The sequence below is a fragment of the Podarcis erhardii genome, assembly GCF_964252035.2.
Source record: "Podarcis erhardii genome assembly, chromosome: 13".
Lineage (NCBI taxonomy): Eukaryota > Metazoa > Chordata > Lepidosauria > Squamata > Lacertidae > Podarcis > Podarcis erhardii.
In genome coordinates, this window is record NC_138502.1 from 11815288 (window position 1) to 11836329 (window position 21042).

At 48.6% G+C, this 21042-nt stretch overlaps 2 protein-coding genes across 6 annotated transcripts in view; one reads left to right on the top strand and one right to left on the bottom strand.

Moving 5' to 3' along the window:
• Positions 1-782: 782 nt before the first annotated feature.
• Positions 783-15271, top strand: PARP2 (poly(ADP-ribose) polymerase 2). 2 transcript variants are annotated; one of them, XM_081835239.1, is made up of 19 exons: positions 783-939; positions 2527-2735; positions 3323-3444; positions 4705-4917; positions 5987-6118; positions 6472-6542; positions 7638-7688; positions 8291-8387; positions 8898-8973; positions 9072-9174; positions 9267-9426; positions 10017-10155; positions 10782-10845; positions 11372-11506; positions 11638-11771; positions 12436-12535; positions 12638-12736; positions 14414-14538; positions 14855-15271. In XM_081835239.1, the coding sequence occupies exons 2-19, from the start codon at positions 2584-2586 to the stop codon at positions 15012-15014; spliced, it is 2133 nt and encodes a 710-aa protein (XP_081691365.1). In that variant the 5' UTR covers positions 783-939; positions 2527-2583; the 3' UTR covers positions 15015-15271. The 2 variants fall into 2 exon arrangements, with proteins under 2 accessions (XP_081691365.1, XP_081691366.1); XM_081835240.1 differs by lacking the exon at positions 783-939 and adding an exon at positions 1218-1463.
• Positions 15272-16644: 1373 nt separating this feature from the next.
• TEP1 (telomerase associated protein 1) overlaps positions 16645-21042 on the bottom strand; it is a 55072-nt gene continuing 50674 nt past the window's right edge. For all 4 annotated transcript variants that reach the window (XM_081835133.1, XM_081835132.1, XM_081835131.1 and 1 more), the window contains exons 53-56: positions 19771-19876; positions 19021-19127; positions 18101-18205; positions 16645-17286 (exon numbers count right to left, since the gene is read on the bottom strand). In XM_081835133.1, coding sequence (XP_081691259.1) covers positions 17152-17286; positions 18101-18205; positions 19021-19127; positions 19771-19876 — 453 coding nt within the window. In that variant the 3' untranslated portion in view covers positions 16645-17151. The remainder of the gene's footprint in view (positions 17287-18100; positions 18206-19020; positions 19128-19770; positions 19877-21042) is intronic.

The window sequence follows — 21042 nt, forward strand, 5'->3', positions numbered from 1 at the left end:
TGGAATTGCATACCGTAGGCTCGGCTGGGACTAGTTTCTCCTTGTCTGTGGAGCAAATTGCCGAGGTCACCAATTCCATACCTCCACTGTTCAGGATTCTTTTGCGCTATAAGAATTAAAATTATGGTGATGCTGGAAACTGGAAAATGCTGGATGGAGACTAGTCTGAATTGGGTTATGAAGCCGCTGTTCGCTTACGCTTCACCTCTTCCCATTGTACTCAAGATTGCTGGCCGTGAGTCATTCCCAAATCCCAGGCGGGCCACGGAGGCATCCGCGGGAGGGGGGCGGAGTTCCCCCCATTCCGGCTTCTCCTGCCCAATCTCGGACTTCGCCGGGACCCACATCGCTGGGGACTCACCCACCTCCAGGAGGCGACACCCTGCTAGGGTGATGCTCGGCCCTTCTCTCAGACCTTCCCAGAGGCGCAACAAGGGTGACAGACACCCAGCACGTGGCCTCTTCGGAGAGCTTCCGCCCAGCCAACGGAAAGTGAAGCCTTATTCCAATATATATTGTCCGGTGTTTACTCGCCAACAAGGTCATGGTGTGGAGAATCCATTATATTGGAATCCATATATTGGCCCGGTCCTTCCTGGCCTCAATCTCGGAACTGTAACAAATAATAATAATAGTGAGATAAAAGAAACACTAGGGAGGGAAATGCTAAACTGTGAGCTACGACCATCATGCAACGCTTCTAAATTTGCATTTCCCCGCCTCCTCAATGGTGCAAAAGCGTCAAACAAGCTGGAGGTCCCCTACGCGTGCGCACGCAGATTGTTTTTTATCGATTCGCCGGAGGCGTAGCATGCAAAACAGACGTATGCAAATGAAGTAAAAAGGGGTTGGCCCGTGGAACGTTCCCCGGGAGCAGGAAAAAGGCGCTGTTTGCAGCCGCGTAATAGCTGCAAAAAAAGAGAAGGCAACGCGGAACAGGTAGGTTGGAAAAACGGGTCTGCCTATTCAAGCGCGGGGGGGGGTGTTAATGCATAAAAATAGGGAGGGAAATCGATGGAAAATATTGCACAGAGCGGTAGATTAAAAAAAAAAATAGGAAGCGGGAGGCAGATCACCAGCTTGCTTACAGGCTCAGATGTTCAGGATCAAGGAATTAGGGAAGTGGGCTGGAGGGGGTTAAGAGGCCAGGTCGGGCAGGGCAATTCAGATCAAGAGCTCAGCCCCAGAAGAGCCAGGGGTGGGTCCTGGGGAATAATGCACACCAGTTGATTGACTGATTGTCACCATATCTTTAGTTTTTATTACGATTAGCAAGGTTTGGTCACGCTGGGGGGTCGGCATCACCGCGGTGGCTGAGGAATCCGGACTTCCCCGGAGTCGGGTTTCTATCTGCGGGATCATAGTGGGGCGGAAATGGTGTCTCGAGGGCATGTGACGAATGCATTTCACCGCAGCTGATTTGAAACAGTCCTCCTGGGCCAGATAAATGTTGGTGAAGTTCGGTAGGTAAAGCACAGGTGAAACCCGGCAAAAAGACCAGCGTGATTATTGCAGCAGGAGCTTTTTCATTGGGTGCATGAAACGCCCTCTTGTGTGAACATAACAGCAATGGTTTGCTTGGGTGTGCTTGTACATAAGAATTGTGAGCATCGGGGCCATAAAGGCAGTGATGTGCAAGAGTTACGGCTTGTGACATTTCTGTGTTTGTTTCATTTCGGTACATTTTGGCCACCATGTTTACAATTCCTGTCCCTGTGCATGTATATCTGAGCAGCATTGGGTGCCAGGCATCTACCAAGCCTAGGAAGGGTCCCTCTGCCAATCTTCTGCTCCTCTTCCTTGTCCTCTCCCGAGTGGGAATGGGACCCAGAGAGAGGGGAGTAGCCACAGGCTTCCCTGTTGTGGCTTCATAAAGGTCTGAGGGAAGGCAGAAGGAGGGCCTGACCCAGTACAGCCAGGGAGTAAAAACCACCGGCTCCTGACAGAACTGCCAGTGGCTTAAGAGATCTGTTGGGACAGCCCACCCTGCTTCCCCAGGGTTCCTTAAGTCTGCCATCAACCTGAGAGGACTTTGCATCATTTGATTTAGTATTTTAAAATCGCATCTTGCCTGGGAAGCCTTGGCAGAAAGGCAGTCTGTGGCACAAAGGTGTGCCCACTCAGACAGAACATTGGCTGTGCCCGGCCTGAACGCGCTCCTCCCCAAGCAGGAAGTGATGCTACAACTTTCCACACATACGGCCAAGTGGGATCTCAGTGGCTTCTGTTGCAATAATTTTTTTGGTCTATACCTGTATAAGGTGCCACAAAACTCTTAGTAAGTATTTGCCATAGTAAGGCATGTAGTTCTGAAGCCTGTGCTTGAAGAATCATAGACTTGTAAAGTAAATCATAGACTTGTAAAGTTGAGGATCATCTAGTCCCAACCCCTGCAATGCAACTGTCTCATATGGGGATCAAACCTGCAACCTTGGTGCTATCAGCACCACACGCTAACCAACTGAGCTTCTTGCTGTAGAGGTCATCTGCAATGATCCCCAGTGACACTTCAGCTTCCTTGTTTAGGTGATTGTGTGAGGTGTCGACTCAGCCTTCTTTGCATGCTCTGACGCCGCCACAGGGATGAGACGGAAGCGGAAGGCCCCCGAGCGCCAGAATGGGGAGCCCAGCACTGCCGGGGCTGAGTTGGAGCTGCGCTGGGAGTGGGAGACCCCAGGCAACAGGTGGCAGCAGTTCTTGCCTGAGCAGAGCGAGATCCTAAGCCAGGCAGCCCGGTGAGTCGGCGCAGGACGGTGCAGGAAGCTGCTTAATATTGGGAGTCGGATCACTGGGTCACTAGACATTGGCTGGCAGCATCTCTCCAGGGGTTGAGGGTCTTTCCCCAACCCTATCTGGAGATGCTGGGGATTGTGGCACTCCAGATCAACCTTTCTCAACCTTGGATCTCCAGATGCTGCTGGACTACAACTCCCATCATCCCTGACCAGTAGCTAGGGATGATGGGAGTTGTAGTCCTACAACATTTGGGAGGGGGCAGTGGTTGAGAAAGGCTGCTCTGGATGCTAGATGACAACTCCCATCATTCCTCACCTGGGAAGTTCCCTTATACCAAGCCGGACGATTGGTCCATCTAAGTCAGTGTTGTTTTCATTCACTGGCAGAAAGGGTCCCCCTCCCCCCAAAAAATCTCTATTTGGAGATGCCAGGAATTGAACCTGGGACTCTCAGCATGTGGAGCAGCTGCTCTCCAAGCCAGGCCCCTTCACTACATTGGTGCTCCCATTGTTGACCCCCACACATGGAGAAGGCAGGCCGAATTGAGTCAGGGCGATGACATTGGAGGCGTCTGCGTTTCCTACAGAGCCGGGAAGCTCTCTGCGGACATCGGGGAGTCCTGTGTGGACCTGCGCAAGATGCTGCAACGGAATAAACAGACGGGGCTGGAATCGCGTGTGGCTGCAGCTGTGCGGGATCAGGATTCTTGTGAGCAAACTTTTAATTTTCTTGCATTTTCTTAGTGGATCCCGCCAGCGGATCAAGAGTCTTTCCTTTCCCATGGGCCAACTTTGACAGATGAGCAAGCCCACACATCTGTCAGTCGCCTGATGTCCTTATTGTCAGGCGCTGGTCCTACTCTCGAGTAGGACCTTGGCAGAGACACATGCCTGACTGGCATGTTCCCTCCATCCTGGTCAATCGTTCAGGAGCTTCAAAAGCTTTCTTCTGCCCAAACATCACAGCGACCGATGCCAACAGATATCTGCACACTTAGGGATCTGCAGAGTCTTCGCATCTTGCATAACAGACCTCAGCAACTCAGCATGTTGGCTAATCTACTTTATTTACATATAAACACACACAGAGCACTGCTACATGGCTCCCTCTCTAGCATCAGACAGCAAAGAGAAAAAACAAAGGACAATAGTCCCACTTCACGGAACATAGTAACACAAACATCCTGTCTCCGTCACTTCCCACTTTGTGGAGTTAAAACATACACCGTCATGTGATAGACAACAATCCCATGACTGCAATCATGGGGCAGGAATTCTAACACTTATGACATCAGGCAGAACTTCAGAAGGGCCACAGTTCACGCCTTCAAAGGGGTTTGCTATGAAGTCCATTTGCAGTTTAAACGCTGAAAGCTTTCAGGGGTCTGGTCTGAAGTCGTGCAGTGATGCAACTGCCGTGAGGAAACTGAGCAGGTTGGTCCATCTGGTCGGCGCATGGATGAGAGACAGCCCACCATGAGTTCCTGGAATAAAATGCAAAGTGCTTTTCATGGTGCCTTCCCTGGCTGCAGTACCACCTACAGTGTCACACTCCAAATGCAAGACAGGTTTGCTGCTCAGTGCGGACAGGGGTGTGTCAGCAGGTTAAATGCAGCCCATGTTGGGTGGCAGAGCCTTGTTGGGCAGGAAACATCACTGCAAGTTTGGCCCGTAGCGCAAGGATGAGGAAAATGTGGCCCTGCAGACCATGTTGGACTACAGTGTCCATCATTCCTGACCATGTTGCCTGGGGCTGATGGGATTTGGAGTCCAGCACCATCAAAACCACCCTTATTGTGCCCTTTGCCCTGAAGGCAAGTGTTCCTTTGGGCACATGTTCATTTGCCCATTTCTCCCCACTGAAGGATTGCTACAAAATGCTTCCTAGTCCCTTAGGACTTGCTTCGCCAGGTTTTGACCAAGATATCTTCTCTCCTCCTGCTCTCTGCCTGCCACTGTGCTGGTCCAGATTTTGTTTGGTGCTGGCAAGGAGACGAAGAAGGCGAGTGGCTTCCTTACCCTGCGGACACCTGCCTGGCCCTGCAGGCAGCCAGGAACGGCCACGGAGAACCCACAGTGGAAGTGATGGTTGGGCGGACACGCTACAAGCTGGACACAGCCCGCATGGTGCAGACCAACAGCCGGACTGGGTTTGAACGTCTGATGGAACGCAGGGAGTCAGGTACAAGGATGTAGGGTTGTATGTTGGTGATAATACTTTGCATTCTTCCAGTCCTCATTGAGGCTTCAGAGCAGCATTGCAAGAAAGGCCAGCAAGAAAGGTTGGGAATCTTAGGCCTGTGGACCTAGCATGCCTGTAGGACTCTCCCTGTGCTGCAGCCCTGCGTTGCAACCACCTTCAATGTTTTTGCCAGGCAAAAATGTTTCCTTCCCTTCCAATAATGCCTTTTCATTGCCCGGGTGCAGAATGGAGAGGGGGGCGGGGCTGAAATGGTGAAATTAACAGCGAAATCAAGAAGACAAAATGGAAACAACTGATGGATTATCACCCATATATGAAGTCGCCGGCAGGATTTGAAAAATAAGCAGTGGATGACTGAAAGAGTTAATGGTAGCAGGGTTTAGACAACAACAAAATATGTGTTATAAAACAGCTAATAAAAAGAAGTAAAAAAAAAAATCAGGAGGGGTGGGAAGACAAGAGGAAACTTTGTTTAAAAATGTATATGATGATAAATATTTTGAAATATTTTTGGAGACTTCATAAAAATGATATGAAAAAATGAGAGGGGTGTGTGGGAGATATATAAAGGTAAAGGGACCCCTGACCATTAGGTCCAGTTGTGGCTGACTGGGGTTGCGGCGCTCATCTTGCTTTACTGGCCGAGGGAGCCGGCCTACAGCTTCCGGGTCATGTGGCCAGCATGACTCAGCCGCTTCTGGTGAACCAGAGCAGCACACTGAAACGCTTTTTACCTTCCCACCGGAGCGGTACCTATTTATCTACTTGCACTTTGACATGCTTTTGAACTGCTAGGTTGGCAGGAGCAGGGACTGAGGAACGGGAACTCACCCCGTCGTGGGGATTCGAACCGCTGACCTTCTGATCGGCAAGTCCTAGGCTCTGTGGTTTAACCCACAGCGCCACCCACGTCCTTGGGAGATATATAGATGGGGATATATTTATGCCAAGGTAGAACCAGTTCATAGCCTCCCAAAATCTCTCTTCCACTTTTCAGAACCTGCAACCAGCAGGCCTGCTCCATCCTGGGCTTTTCTCTCTCTTTCAGATGCTGCAGAGACTGAGGACGGAGGATCCCAGCCAAGCAACAGCATCTCAGGGACCGAGACCCCCGTTCCTGCTAAGAAGGCCCGGGGCGGAGGGGATACCACAGCATCTCAAGGAGACACAGATAACAAGGGTAACAGCCAAATGGAACAGGTCTTAGTGGATTGGCCTATCAGCCAAATCCCCCAACAACTTGAGCCTAGCAGCTCAGACCTTGGGGATATAAGCAGGTGATGATTTATAGCATGAACTGAAGCACCTCTCTCAGGAGGCTGCTGGCTGTGTTTATTGCCGGAATGTACTGCCTGCTTTTAAGCAGCTCGGAATTAACACTCTCAGGAACTAGAACCGTGTGTATTTTTAAAGAAATGCCGAGGTTCTTAAGAGGCTAGCTAGTAGCGTCATAGATGCCAAGTTTGTGAGGGATCAGGGTGAATTTAATCGGCACACCTGTGCTCCAACCCACCTCCTCCTTTCCCTCCGCAGAGGCCGTGAGGACGCTGATAGTGAAGGGAAAAGCACCCGTGGATCCAGAATGCTCTGCCAAGCTGGGCAATGTAAGGCACCTACTGGCATGAATGGAAAACCGTTGGCCCCGAATTTGCTGAGACTACCATTCCTGACCATTGGCCTGTCAGTTGGGGGCTGAAGGGATTTGGAGGCGAGCACCACCTTGGCTAAGCCTCATAATAGCAGCCCCCTCCTGACTAAAAACATATAAAATGCACGTTCAAAAACAGAAGGAAGGTGGTTTTTAATTTACAGCGGTACCTTGGTTCTCAAACTTAATCCGTTCCGGCAGTCCGTTCCAAAACCAAAGCACGCTTTCCCATAGAAAGTAATGCAAAATTGACTAATCCATTCCAGACTTTTAAAAACAACCCCTAAAACAGCAATTTAACATGAATTTTGCTATCTAACAAGACCATCAATCCTTAAAATGAAAACAACAAACAATGTACTGCAGTAACACATTAAATCAATCAGTAATAATAATAATAATAATAATACCTTTATTATCATTGTACAACCTGTGTAGCTGAACTGGGTTCCACACAGTCAGAATAACAAACAAAAAAGAGCCACCAAAAGGCAAAATAAATAGCAAAAACAGATAGACCTCAGCATAACACTCAAATTGGAAGCGTGGCACTCAAATCAGAAGCATAACACTCAAACAGAGCAGGTTCAGCTTCCGGAAAAAGTTCACAAACCAGAACACTTACTTCCGGGTTTGCAGTGTTTGGGTTCCAAGTTGTTTGAGTACCAAGATGTTTGAGAACCAAGGTACCACTGTATTGTACTACTCTTTGAGTAACAGGGATGAGCCTTCCCTATGGCCTTTCAAATGACTATAAATTCCCTCATATTGCCCCAGGGCTGTTGGCAGTTGGAGCCCAAAAACAAGGTTGGTTGTGGGGCACAATGACAAGTACCTCCATTCTGAAGTAAAAGCTTACCAAGGACTTAAGAACAGGCATGTTGGGCCACAAGAGTTGGCTGGTCAATCTAGCTTGGTAGCTTGATGCCGCTTGGCTAAAAAAAATTAAAAGGTTGGCCACCCCTGCTCATGCTATTTTTTAATCATTTTGCTCTGAAAATAACCATCTTTTTTCTTCTCTCTTTCCTGCTGCTCTTCCTTCCCAAACAAGGCCCATGTTTATTGTGAAGGAGAAGACGTTTACGATGTTATGTTGAATCAGGTGAGTGGGCTTGTAGGCTACTTTTCACTTGCATTTTAATGGATAGTTAAACTAGCTGCCTGTAAAGCGCAGGGTGATGGAAGCAAACAGGGAGACTCGTGTTCAAATCCCCACTTGGCCACAAACCTTGAGCCAGTCTCCCTGCCTAACCTACCATTTCAGGGTTGGTGTGAAGATTAAACAGTTGCGGGGAGGGGAGGCATATATACTTTGCTTGGGAAGGGAGAGCATCACTTGCTCACGAGACATGAGACACTTTTCTCAAGTTGCACAACAGCCCAGATCCGGAGCTTTGGGGGCTCTGGAGCTATTTGAGACCAGGAAGTGGCTCCACCTCTTCCTCTGACAGCCGCAAGTGTTCTTCAGCAAGTTCCGAACTGAGGGCCCCTCAGCTGTGGTTCTAGGGGACCCTGATTGCTCCTCAAGTTCCTCAGTCTGTGGAGTATCTAGTTTGTCCTCCAAGGACCCCATGCCAGGTCAGGGCTAGGCATGACTATAACATATGCACCAGATGAACTTTTCCAGGGAGGGGTATTCAATAAATGTGGTGCTGCTGCCACTGATCTGCTCTCACCCTCTTCCTTCTCCTTGGTTCCTCCCAGACAAACCTCCAGTTCAACAACAACAAGTACTACCTAATCCAGTTGTTGGAGGATGACAGAGCCCGGAACTACAGCGTCTGGATGCGTTGGGGGCGTGGTGAGTCGGGACAGGGAACTTGGGGGCGATGGTATGACACAGTCGCTGAGGATGGAGCCCCTAGAGGCTGTATAACTTTTGGAGTTGTATCCAAAGTTAGTCATACTCAGAGCAGCCCCATGGAAATCAATAGACATGGCTCGCTTACTTGCGTTGATTTCAAAGGGTCTGCTCAAAGTTGAACCTCTGGTTGCTTATGATGGGTTGCAACAAGATGGGAAATCTCACTTTCAAGTCTTGTTTGTGAGCTTTGCCCCAGCAATTTGGTTGACCACTGTCGGAGACAGAGCATTCATTTGGCACCGTAGAGCAAAGCAGTTCTTATCTGTTTCCCCATTCCAAAGTGTGTGGTTGTGGCTCTGTAGAAACCACCCCTTGGAGCCACGGCTCTGGGACTTTCTTCTCAGCTCCAGAAAGCAACATGTTGTCTCTTCCACTGTCCCACACTCTGCAGTGGGTTTTCTTCTTCTTAGCCTTCCCCCATTCTCTCTTTGTCTCTTTCCTTCTCAGTTGGTAAGCCGGGTCAGCACTCGCTTGTGAGTTGTGCTGGAGATTTAGCTAAAGCCAAAGACATCTTCACCAAAAAGTGAGTCACATTGGGAATTTTGGAGGTATTTCTCCATCCCATCCAATGCCTGCCCTCCTTGAACTGGTCTCGCGTCTTCTTTCCTCTATCTCTTTTAGGTTTTTGGACAAAACCAAGAATGAGTGGACCAAGCGTTGCAGCTTCCAGAAGGTTCCGGGCAAATATGATATTCTCCACCTGGACTATGAAGCCAATGATGCAGTGAGACTTCAGGGAGGGAAAGAGCAGGGAGGGGACGTCTTGTGGCTGAAGAACACTCTTCCTCATAATCTTTTGTTTTACATTCTTTCCAGAATGAGGAAAAAGCTGTCTCACAGAAGACAGCCTCGTGCCACAAGCTTGTGTCACAGCTGGACCCACGAGTTCAGGCCTTGGTGGAGATGATTTGCAGTATCCGCACCATGGAGGAAATGGTGGTGGAGATGAAGTATGATACCAAGAAGGCTCCTCTAGGCAAGTGGCACTAACTTGTCGCTTTTCTATCTAACTTAGTTCAGGAGCTCTAAAGAGAGAAGAGCGCCAAAGAGGAAATCTTTTAATACAGAAATCTGGAAACCGCTAGAGGGGAGAGTGTTCTCGTGCTCGAATGTATTGGATGGACCATTGGCCTGATCCAGCAGGCTCTTCTTGTGTTCTTACGTTTGGAGTGAAATCTGGAAACAAATGTCTTATACTATATAATAAAACCCTAAGGATGTCGTCACACTGCAGTTCTCATGGCCGCCAGTAGACTTTTGCCCTTTCTTTCTCCTTCCCCCACAATAGTGGCAGCGGCAAAGTGTAAAGGGAAGGGTGAATAGTTGTGGTTTGGGCAAGGGGGTCATGTAGGTGAGTGCCATGTGCAGGGGTGGGAGCCCCTAGTAGTTGTTGTTGCTGCTGCTGTTTTAATTCCACTGCTCTAAACCATTGGGAGAATTGTTGCTTTCCATTTCATTTCAAATGGGCTGCATGCTTGGGCAAGTTAAGCATAAAGCCCAGTAACTTTTGGGGGACAGACAGAAACACCTTGGGCTGAGTTCCTCTCTCTCCCATGTCCCCTCCAGGAAAGCTGACGGCTGAACAGATCAGCGCAGGGTACCAATCGCTGCAAAAGGTAGAGGCGTGTCTCAAGCGGAAGCAGACGGGTCGTGCCCTGGTGGAGGCCTGCAATGAATTCTACACGCGGATTCCCCATGATTTCGGGTAAGTGCTGCCAGGCCAGGAGCAAGCATCCTTACCTTGAGCTCCCAATGGCTCAGGGATGGGACTCTGTTGTCTCTCTATACTCAGAACTCCATACAGCATTGTTCATCCCCTCCCACAGATATTTGGTGCTTCTCAACCCACTTCCCAAGCCATTCGCAATCATGCAATATATGCCTCCCCCACACCTTCCTGCCACGTTGTGCATGTAGAAGGACCAATCGCCTCATCCACCAGGCTCTTTTTATGTTGTCAACAACAACAATCTTCTGCGTGCTTTAAGAAAATATTGATCAAATCAAGCATTAGAAACTAGAATAGCGTGTATGAAAATGTAGATAACTCAACAGTTTTAAACCAAGTATGTATGGTAAAATTCCCAGCGTGGATAGGCATTCCTTAAAGTTTGTAGCAGCAGTTGAAAACATCAACAGTGAAGGTACCTGCCTAATATTTCATAACTGGGGAGTTGCAGAGAGCAGTTGCTGCCACACGAAAGGACCAATTCTTTGCAAGTGCAGAACAGTGTGTGTAGGAGTGCAAAACCCAGTGCATGTATATACCCCTCCCCTTCGTTTCTGCAACCTTTCTTAAAGTCTGTGCCCCCACCCCATCACCTTTTGCAGACTGAGGACCCCTCCACTGATCAGCACAGAAGAGGAGCTGCAGGAGAAGGCCCAGCTGCTGGAGGTAAGAGCGCTCAAATGCAAACGAACAACTGAAGTGGGGGGAGTGAATGGGATGCCCCGAGTATCTGGCCAGCAGAATGCCAAGATCATGCTAGGAAAGGGAATTTCATTTAAAAAATAATTATTATTTTTTATAAAAAGCAAAGAAGAACAGCAATAACAAAATAACCCATAAGATATAATTAAGGCTATGACATAACGTATTCTTTCTTCGTTCTTCATTCTTATTTATTTTACTAATAGTCTCAACAAAATTGTAAATATATCTTTTTAAAGGAAATTGAATTTCCTCCCCATGCAAATTTGGAGCAATAAGTGACTGGGCCTCAAGGCTCCTAACTCCCCTCATTCCAGATGGGGAGTGGGAGAAGGAACTGGTTGAGACTATCCCAATCAATCAATCAATCAATCAATCAACAGACAGATGATGCCCACCATGGATGGATCAATTTGGGTAGTGCTGGTGGTCCTGCTGTCCTGTGAAAACGCTCCTACCACTCCCGCCTGCTTTCCTTTTGCCCCTCAAGGCTCTTGGCGAGATCCGTGCTGCCATTAAACTGGTGCGGTCAGAGCAGCTGGACAAGGAGCACCCGCTGGACCGGAACTATCGCGGCCTCAGCTGTGAGATTCAACCTTTGGAGAGGGATAGTCCTGACTTCACAGTATGTAGGGGAAGGGGAAGGGGACTGGGCTGGGAGGGGAAGTCCCAGGAAAACTCTGCCCATGCTTTAAAAAAATTAAAATATTTGGGGAGTTGTTGCTTCTCCTCTGATAGCTCCCTACTCCTTCTCAGGTCTTAGAGCGCTACCTGTTGTCCACTCATGCTCCCACGCACCAAGATTACACCATGACGCTGCTGGAGGCCTTTGTGCTGAACAAGGAGGGCTCCGATCCAGACTCGACCTTCCGCTCTGACCTCCCCAACCGGTGAGTGGAAGGAGTGGGGAGAGAGAGACACCCCACTTGAGCCTGTTTTTATTTATTTATTGCATTTATATAGGCCACCTTTCCCCCAAGAAGCTCAAAAGTGTGGCCTACATATCTGTCCTGGATAGCTCAGTCAGTTAGAGCATGGTGTTGCTAACCCCAAGGTTGCAGGTTCAATCCCCGTATGGGACAGCTGCGTATTCCTGCATTGCAGGGGGTTGGACTTAGATGACCCTCAGGGTCCTTTCGAACTCTACAGTGCTATGATTCTCTTCTCACAACAACAACCCTGCGAGGTACATTAGCCTGAGAGCGAGCAACTGGCCCAAGGTCTTGCAGTGGGCTTCGTGACTCGAGTGGGGATTCGAACCTGGCTCTCATGAGTCATATCATTCTTGAATTGTAGAGTTGGAAGGGCACCAAGGCTCATCTAGTCCAACCCCCCTGAAATCCTAGCCCAGCACTGTAACCTCTAATCCAGCCTTTCTCAACCTGTGGGTTGAACTACAACTCCCATCACCCCTAGCTAGCAAGGCCAGAGCTCAGGGATGATGGGAGTTGTAGTCCAACAACATCTGGGGACCCACAGGTTGAGACATCATGCTAGCTCTCAACCTAGAGATCCCCATTGTGATTCTCTTCTGGGCTTCTTCCCCTTTCTCAGGACACTGCTGTGGCACGGATCGCGCCTGGGCAACTGGGCAGGGATATTGAGTCGCGGGTTGCGGGTGGCCCCCCCGGAAGCCCCTGTCACTGGCTACATGGTGAGTCTCCCCACTTTGTCCTCTGCTGAGCTCTTGGCCTGTTGCTCCTGGCTCACCTCACGGCAGGGCTGACTTACTGACCTTCCTTTCCTTCCCTTCAAGTTTGGGAAAGGGATCTACTTTGCTGACATGTCCTCCAAGAGTGCCAACTACTGCTTTGCCACCCGCGAGAAAGACGTTGGCTTGCTGTTGCTGTCGGAGGTGAGATTTGCATCCCATTTTGGGAGGAGGGGCAAGAGCGCCTGCACACATAGACTACAATTCCCATCAGCTCCAGGCTGTATATGTAACCGTGTGTTTTTGTAATATTTCATTTTAAGTTGTCTGTTGTTTCTTCAGGGATTTTTTTTTTTTTTTTTTTTGTGAGCACACCACTTAGAGGTGTTTTAATACCAAGCAGTATCAAAGCTAAGTAATTAAAAAAATCACAATTTATATGCACACACAAAAAGGGAATGAAGGGCAGATGAAATTAATGGACTATGCAGAATTAGATAAAATGACAGGAAGGATTCAAAACCTGCAGGATCAGAGATTCTTGGAGGACTGGAGTAAATATGTGAATTATTTGAAAAGTAATTGTAATCAGCAGATTACGATAGTAGGACTACAAGAAGTTTTGTAAGGAGGTCTATGTGAAATATTGCAGAGAAAAGCATGAAGAGAATTATTAGTGAAAGACTATTAAAAGTACAGTGGTACCTCGGGTACATATGCTTCAGGTTACACACTCCGCTAACCCAGAAATAGTGCTTCAGGTTAAGAACTTTGCTTCAGGATGAGAACAGAAATCGTGCTCCGGCGGCACGGCAGCAGCAGGAGGCCCCATTAGCTAAAGTGGTGCTTCAGGTTAAGAACAGTTTCAGGTTAAGTACAGACCTCCGGAATGAATTAAGTACTTAACCCGAGGTACCACTGTAATAGTGAAACTAATGAAATGCAGTTTAAGTGATAAAGACTGAAAAATCTTCAGATGTGGTGGATGGAAGTCCAAAACATTGTATAAGATAAGAAAACATGATGTATGTTTTTTGGAAACTTTATGTAAAAATTAATAAATATATATTAAAAGAAAAAAGGGGAATTAAGGGGAACTGTAGTCCAGAATAACTGCTTACCCCAGCTCTAGCCTTCCCTGGAGTGTAAATAAGAACATAAAAGACTTGGGGTGGGGCAGCCCTGTGATTCAAATTTGCAGAGTGTAGGCTCAGTTTAGGCTGACTTTCGGTGGGAAAGGACTTGTTGAGGAGTGACAGTGGGGTGTTATGGGCTTTGTAGACAGTGGATGGATTGAACCCTCTGACTAGCCTTTAGCTTACTGGCAAGAACTGCTGGTTCAGTACAAATTAGCCATAGTGGTTAGAGCATCTGACTAGGACCTGGGAGAGACCAGGGTTCAAATCCCCACTTGGGCCGAGTTACTGCCTCTCGGCCTAACCTACCTCACAGGGTTGTTGTGGGGAGTAAGTGAGATGGGGGAGAACAATGTCCCCCACTCTGAGCTATTTGGGATCCAAATGCAAGAATTGATAACTAATATTAAAACAATGCAGTTAAGATGGCATTGAGTTGAGATGGCACTACCCCATACATTGCTTACAGGACAACTGGACATATTGCATTTAAAAAAAACAAAAAACACCAAACATTTTAACTTTTAAAATGTGCAAGGGAAAGGGGGAGATGTGCCTGGGCCAGACCTGGGGCTCAACCTTGTAAAACCAATATCCCCACAACCCATCACCGCCACATATTCCTCCTTCCTCTGTTTGCTTCTCAGATTAGAGGCCATGTACAGGAGTTCAGCTACAGTGTTTTAATTATTCAAGTGATGTATGCATGAGCTGGGGATGAAGTTCTGCTCTCCCTCCTCTGCAGGTAGCTCTGGGCGAATGCAACGAACTGTTGGAGGCAAACCCCGAAGCGGAGAAACTGCTGACCAGCAAACATTGCACCAAAGGGCTTGGCAAGATGGCGCCGTCCCCGGCCAACAGCACGACACTGTAAGTTTGGAGTGCGTGGAGGAAGCCTATTTGGCTGAAAATTCAAAGGCTGTCCTTAAGGCAGCCAAGAGATTTGTGGACCAGGGCATTTCCATGCATCTCTGAATAAATAAAAAAATTCCTTCCGGTAGCACCTTAGAGACCAACTAAGTTTGCACATGAAAGCTCATACCAATAACAAACTTAGTTGATCTCTAAGGTGCTACCGGAAGGAATTTTTTTATTTTGTTTCGACTACGGCACTCCTTGCGCAGGCAAGGAACATGTGTGCTTGTGTGAATTTCTAAACACTGTTCTTGTTTTCGTTCCCTGGCAGCCATGGGGCTCTGGTCCCCCTGGGCCCTGCTGCAGAAACCGGGGTGGTGAACCCCAATGGCTACACCCTGAACTACAACGAGTTCATTGTCTACGACCCACGGCAGGTGCGCATGAAGTACCTCCTCAAGGTGCGCTTCAATTTCACCCAGCTCTGGTGAAGTTCAGCAGCCAACGCAGAGGAGGACGGCAGCAGAAAAACCACAGGCCTCGTTTTTTCCAAGCTGACGTCTCAAGTGCCTTCAAGCCGAGAACTTGACCTCCTTCCATAGAATTTTATTCCTAGAGTGCAGTTGATTGAAACTTGATTTAATACACTGGCCTTGTTAAGGGAGTTGACAAAGGCACCCCTTTTGTAGGAAGCAGGCTATGTGTTGGGTTAGGAAGACTGTGGAACAACTAAGGCCTTGGAGCAGCAGTGGGCTGTAGGCCTGCGAAGCCTTTCTCAAGTCATTTCAAAAGCCCTTCCCATCCTTGGATTTAAGGTGCTTCACCTGTTTCCTCACCCTTCTAAGCCCACAACTGCCGCTTCTGCAGATTGGTCAGTAGTAACACGCCTCTTCTGATGCTTGCGAAGTGCTCTGGAATCACCTTGAAGCAAGATGAGGAGAGGGTGAAGGAAGGCGATGCCTCAAGTAATAATAATAATAATTTATTATTTATACCCCACCCATCTGGCTGGGTTTCCCCAGCCACTCTGGGCGGCTTCCAACAGAGATAAAAAATACACTAAAATGTCACATATTAAAAACTTCCCTGAACAGGGCTGCCTTCAGATGTCTTCTGAATGTCAGGTAGTTGTCCATCGCCTTGACATCCGATGGGAGGGCATTCCACAGGGCGGGCGCCACCACCGAGAAGGCCCTCTGCCTGGTTCCCTGCAACTTGGCCTCTCGCAGTGAGGGAACCGCCAGAAGGCCCTCGGAGTTGGACCTCAGTGTCCGGGCAGAACGATGGGGGAGGAGACGCTCCTTCAGATATACTGGACCGAGGCCATTTAGGGCTTTAAAGGTCAGCACCAACACTTTGAATTGTGCTCGGAAACGTACTGGGAGCCAATGTAGGTCTTTCAAGACCGGTGTTATATGGTCTCGGCGGCCGCTCCCAGTCACCAGTCTAGCTGCCGCATTCTGGATTAGTTGTAGTTTCCGGGTCACCTTCAAAGGTAGCCCCACGTAGAGCACATTGCAGTAGTCCAAGCGGGAGATAACCAGAGCATGTACCACTCTGGCGAGACAGACCGCAGGCAGATAGGGTCAAGGCCTTTGAAACAGTGGATTGCAAAGGCCCAGGTGCCTCCTTTGCTGAGTGTTTCCCAGTCAGCTGAGTGTTGGGGGGGGTACAGGACTCCCCTTCTTGCTATATGGTTGTGGAGTGGTGGCCTGAGTCTCTACTGGCATGTTCTCTCCCTCCTCCCAGGAAGGCATGCAATGAAAGAATGGGGGCCTCTTGTCTCAGAAAGCTTCCCCATCCCATGCCTTAAAGCAGAGTTTCAGCTCAGGACACCTCTCTCTTATTACCCAAAAGGCAATTTTGGTCACACAAACCCTTTTGTCAACTGCATAGGATGTCACGTGGGGACAAGTATAAAGGTGACCCGGCCAAGCCAAAAGGAGCTTCTGAAGTCTTGCCACAAAGCACAGGGACTTTCAAAGATGCCCCTATGCTGTGCCTTGAAGGCCTAATACCCAGGCTTCAAAGTGCAGCACCAGCCCATGTTGCCATTTCTCAGCCCTGCTGCTCCTCACTGTTTACTAAGTACAGGTTCTTCAGCACAGAGGAACACAAAAATGATTGACATTGCTCCATTTTATTTCTTAATTGACTTGTAAAATAAGGGAAGGCACATTAGCAAAATAAAAACACTATACAGAAGGCATCAATGGTTGCAAATTTGTCATCACAGTATTTTGAAGGCAAAGGGGACGCAAGGGAAATCTGTACACACAATAGATTTAGCCCTTCTGAAACTTGTCTTTCACCTCTGTGGTTAGGTAGAGGTGAGCTACAAAGGTTGATTGGCTGAAACCCAGACTCCAGCCAGGTTTCTAAGGTGGTTCCTCACATGGTTATCTGAACTCTGTGGCCTACAGTTGCTAAGCAAGCATAGGCTGCGGCAGAATCATGGCCTCCACATCAACTAAGAAGCCATGCGTGAACTGCAGATTCCAGCTGCTGAGAGGGTTGGGGGGCAAGGCTGAGGAGGTAGCAGCGAAACAGCTGCATTCATGTCTGGAAAGGAGAAGTGCCAGGCTTAAGAGGCTGCTGGCAGGAGTTCCCTCCAGGAAGCCATGTCCCTCAAGCAGAGACGGAGCCCCACTCTAAGGAGTAAATGTTGCCCAGAGTGTCACCCGCATAGAGAAAAAGGGAGGAGTCTGCATCGATCCAAGGCTGGAGCTGCGAAACTGGCCCGTGGCATCGGAACTGGCCCAGCTGTGTACAGGAAACAGGATAAAGAACAAGGAAAGGTTAGGAGAAAAGCTTTGCATACAGAAATGAAAGATGGGGAAGAGGTTAGGTTTGTTGAATTCATATAAAAAGGTAAAGGGACCCCTGACCTTTAGGTCCAGTCATGGCCGACTCTGGGGCAGCGGCGCTCATCTCGCTTTATTGGCCGAGGGAGCTGGCGTGCAGCTTCTGGGTCATGTGGCCAGCATGACTAAGCAGCTTCTGGCGAACCAGAGCAGCGCACGGAAACGCCGCTTGGCTTCCCGCCGGAGCAGTACCTATTTATCTACTTGCACTTTGTGCTTTCGAACTGCTAGGTTGGCAGGAGCAGGGACCGAGCAACGGGAGCCCACCCCATTGCGGGGATTTGAACCGCCGAGCTTCTGATTGGCAAGCCCTAGGCTCTGTGGTTTAATGCACAGCACCAGCCGTGTCCCTTATATATATATATATATATACACAGTATAGTGCTTTATTTACTTCCTGAAGCAAATTGACAGCCAAGTTTTTAAAAAACCATTCATGAAGGCATACAAGATAGGACTCCTTACCCCAAAAGAATCCTGGGAACTGTAGTTTAACCATTCACAGTGCTACAACTCCCAGAACACTTCTACTATATTTCCCAGGATTCTTTGGAGGAAACCATGTGCTTTATAGTGTGTCTATATTGGACAGCTCTAGTCCAAACATACTAACCGTGCCAGTTTTGGAACATAAAGGCTAAGTCTGTGTGCATACTAAAAGTGCGATGTAAGATGCCCCACTGGGAGAGGAAGGGGAGTGTGAAGTTACTCACCAGTTTCATAGTGTTGCCATCCCAAATCTTCACATCTCGGTCATGTGATGCTGTTACAATCCTGTCTCCGAGGACATGCAGGGCTGTGATTTTGTCACTGTGAATCTAGTAACAACAGACGCAGAGGGATTTTTAAAGTCTGCTAGGGCTTGGAATGTGCTTCCTTGGGGCCACAGGGAGAGCGAGAGCGAGATCACACTGCCTTACCCCACCCTCTCTGTGACCCTGAGGATTCAGGCCAATTAAGGAAGTCCCAGTTCTCAAGCCCCGAGAGCATTTTTAAAGTCACTTTGCATACTCACAGTCTACTGTTACACTGCATTTACTAAAATGTATCTGTGCTCAAAGTGGTTCACATTTTAAAAATAAGCCAGTCTAAATGCAGCATGATGAATGTATGCAATGCGCTCAGGACAATTTCATCTCATTAAAAAATAGCATGTAAAGTAAGAGTCTGGTTTGTGGTACAAAAACAGCAAAGTTGGCAGAATTCCAGTGGACTTTTTCACTGTTCCCCCCAAGGCAGGATTTTCCTGCTCCACCAGAAGAACAAAAGTGTACCCATGCCACAAACATAAGATCGTTTTGTAAGCAACTTCTGCTCTTTTGGTTTACACTGCATAACCTTGGTCATTGTAGGTTTGTCGAGGAAGCTTAGAATTTCCTGCTAAGAGCCCTAAAACGACCTTCCTTTACAGAACTGCAGTTCCCCTCGATGTGGATGCACTGCAAGTGAACTCTATGGAAGCATCTCCAAACTGGATCAGGCCCCAGAGGTAGGCAAGGGCTCAAAATCCCGGTCACTTCCACAGGCACGTGACTCAAAATTGCACCTGGGAGGCATCCCGCTCGCTGCTCAGGCTGATGATTCAGGTGGGTCCCCATTCATCCTATCTTCTCCCCCCATCCCTAGGACTTGCCTTTTTCCTCTGCCAGCCGTCAGCCTTCCATTTATCCACTCTCTCCTCAGTCTGCCGGGTCTGAGTCCAGAGGCATCCTTCAGAGTCTGCGCATAATAGGAGTTTACCTGCCCCAATGGAAAAGCCAGAATTAAGAGTGCATCTCTCCCTCCAACCCTAACGCCACTCCTTTCAAATCAGCTGGAGCTCTGATAGATCAGGCCTATAGTCCAGCATTCTGTTCTCACAGTGGCCAACCAGGTGCCCACAAGCCCGTATCCAAAATCTACCACTTACGCATCCACCTTTCTAATGCAAACTGATTTCTGCTGTCTTTTACAGGGCTTTTCGTATTCTGTGCTGGAGTAGCCAATAGGGTGCCTGCCAGATCTCATTTGACTACAACTTCCATGCTTGTTGAGGCCTATGGGAATTGCAGTCTGGAGTTTTGGGGAGAGTGACCTTCGGCTACCCCTACACTGTGCCAATCTCCACCCAGTTACAACCTACGAAATTATTGCACCTCGTTGGAATCTTAGATATCAAAAGTTTTAAGCCCATTAAATGTGATTTCATTCCAGGGGCAGGCCGTCAACACGGGCTCCTCTCGGGTTGCCAAGCAGGGGACACCCCTATAGTTTCAAGTATGTCCACACAACACTGAGCAACAAAAAGCTTCTGAGTGCAAGAGTGGCATTTTGCTTGAGCAAAAGTCTCTCTCAAAATATAAAAGTGAGACTGGGATAAGCAGGAACCTGGTCTCGGCCTCACCTTTGACCTGCCGGGCAACAGTGACCCAGACAGAGGGCCTTTTGGGTACCCATGGTATCTTCTCCAGGGCGTCTGTGTCCTCTAACTTCCCAGATTCGGTTACCCTCTAAAGGAACAAACAGAAGACGGCTCTGGTGAGGAAAGGGCAACTCAAGAAATTAGCAGGCCTCTCCTGGCAGAAGACCCACGTCCCACCTGCCTTGGGAGTTCTGAGCTGGTCAGACCAAGGGCACAACATCACAGAACAACTGAGGCAGCCATGCCACAATGACAACTGAGCTGCAGGATCTCCTTTTGGACTGGACAGCTAGGTGGAACAATTCCTGCAAAAAACAGACATCACCGGAAGTACCTGGAAAGAGGGTGGGTAGCAGGAAGCTCAGATGTGGGATGAGCAATCTGGGAAGGCCTGCAGAACCACATTTACCCACCCCCAGCCCCAGGCCTGAGGCCTGCACACAGAGACACATATGTACTTGCTTAAAGCCACCAATAGAGCTCCTTTCTGAGCTGATATTATCCCTGGGCACTTCTTTCAAAATGTTACAAGGGATCAGGAGACTTGCACAGAGTTTCCGCTAGGATTTGGGAAATCTGGGCTCAAGCGCCCACATGGAGCTCCCTGGGCCAGCCACTTCCCCCTTCACCCTAACCTACCTCACAGGGTTGCTGTGGAGATGAAATGGGGGTGAACCATGTAAGTCACCTTGAGCCCCTTTGAGAAAAAGATGGGATGTCAATGCAATCAATCCACCAATAATAAGCGGGGGTTATGCAGGTAGACAGCATCTTAAAAAGCAGAGACATCACCTTGCCAACAAAGGTCCGTATAGTTAAAGCTATGGTTTTCCCAGTAGTGATGTATGGAAGTGAGAGCTGGACCATAAAGAAGGCTGATCACCGAAGAATTGATGCTTTTGAATTATGGTGCTGGAGGAGACTCTTGAGAGTCCCATGGACTTCAAGAAGATCAAACCTATCCATTCTTCAGGAAATCAGCCCTGAGTGCTCACTGGAAGGTCGTGAAACTGAGGCTCCAATACTTTGGCCACCTCATGAGAAGAGAAGACTCCCTGGAAAAGACCCTGATGTTGGGAAAGATGGAGGGCACAAGGAAAAGGGGAGGACAGAGGATGAGATGGTTGGACAGTGTTCTCAAAGCTATGAACATGAGTCTGACCAAACTGCGGGAGGCAGTGGAAGACAGGAGTGCCTGGCGTGCTCTGGTCCATGGGGTCACGAAGAGTCGGACACGACTAAATGACTAAACAA

Excerpts from the sequence above, each read along its gene's own strand:
- PARP2 (XM_081835239.1), top strand. The coding sequence starts at position 2,584 with ATGAGACGGAAGCGGAAGGCCCCCGAGCGCCAGAATGGGGAGCCCAGC. Across the intron at positions 3,445-4,704 it reads TGTGCGGGATCAGGATTCTT|ATTTTGTTTGGTGCTGGCAA; the intron begins GTGAGCAAACTT and ends GTGCTGGTCCAG. Across the intron at positions 8,974-9,071 it reads AAAGACATCTTCACCAAAAA|GTTTTTGGACAAAACCAAGA; the intron begins GTGAGTCACATT and ends TATCTCTTTTAG.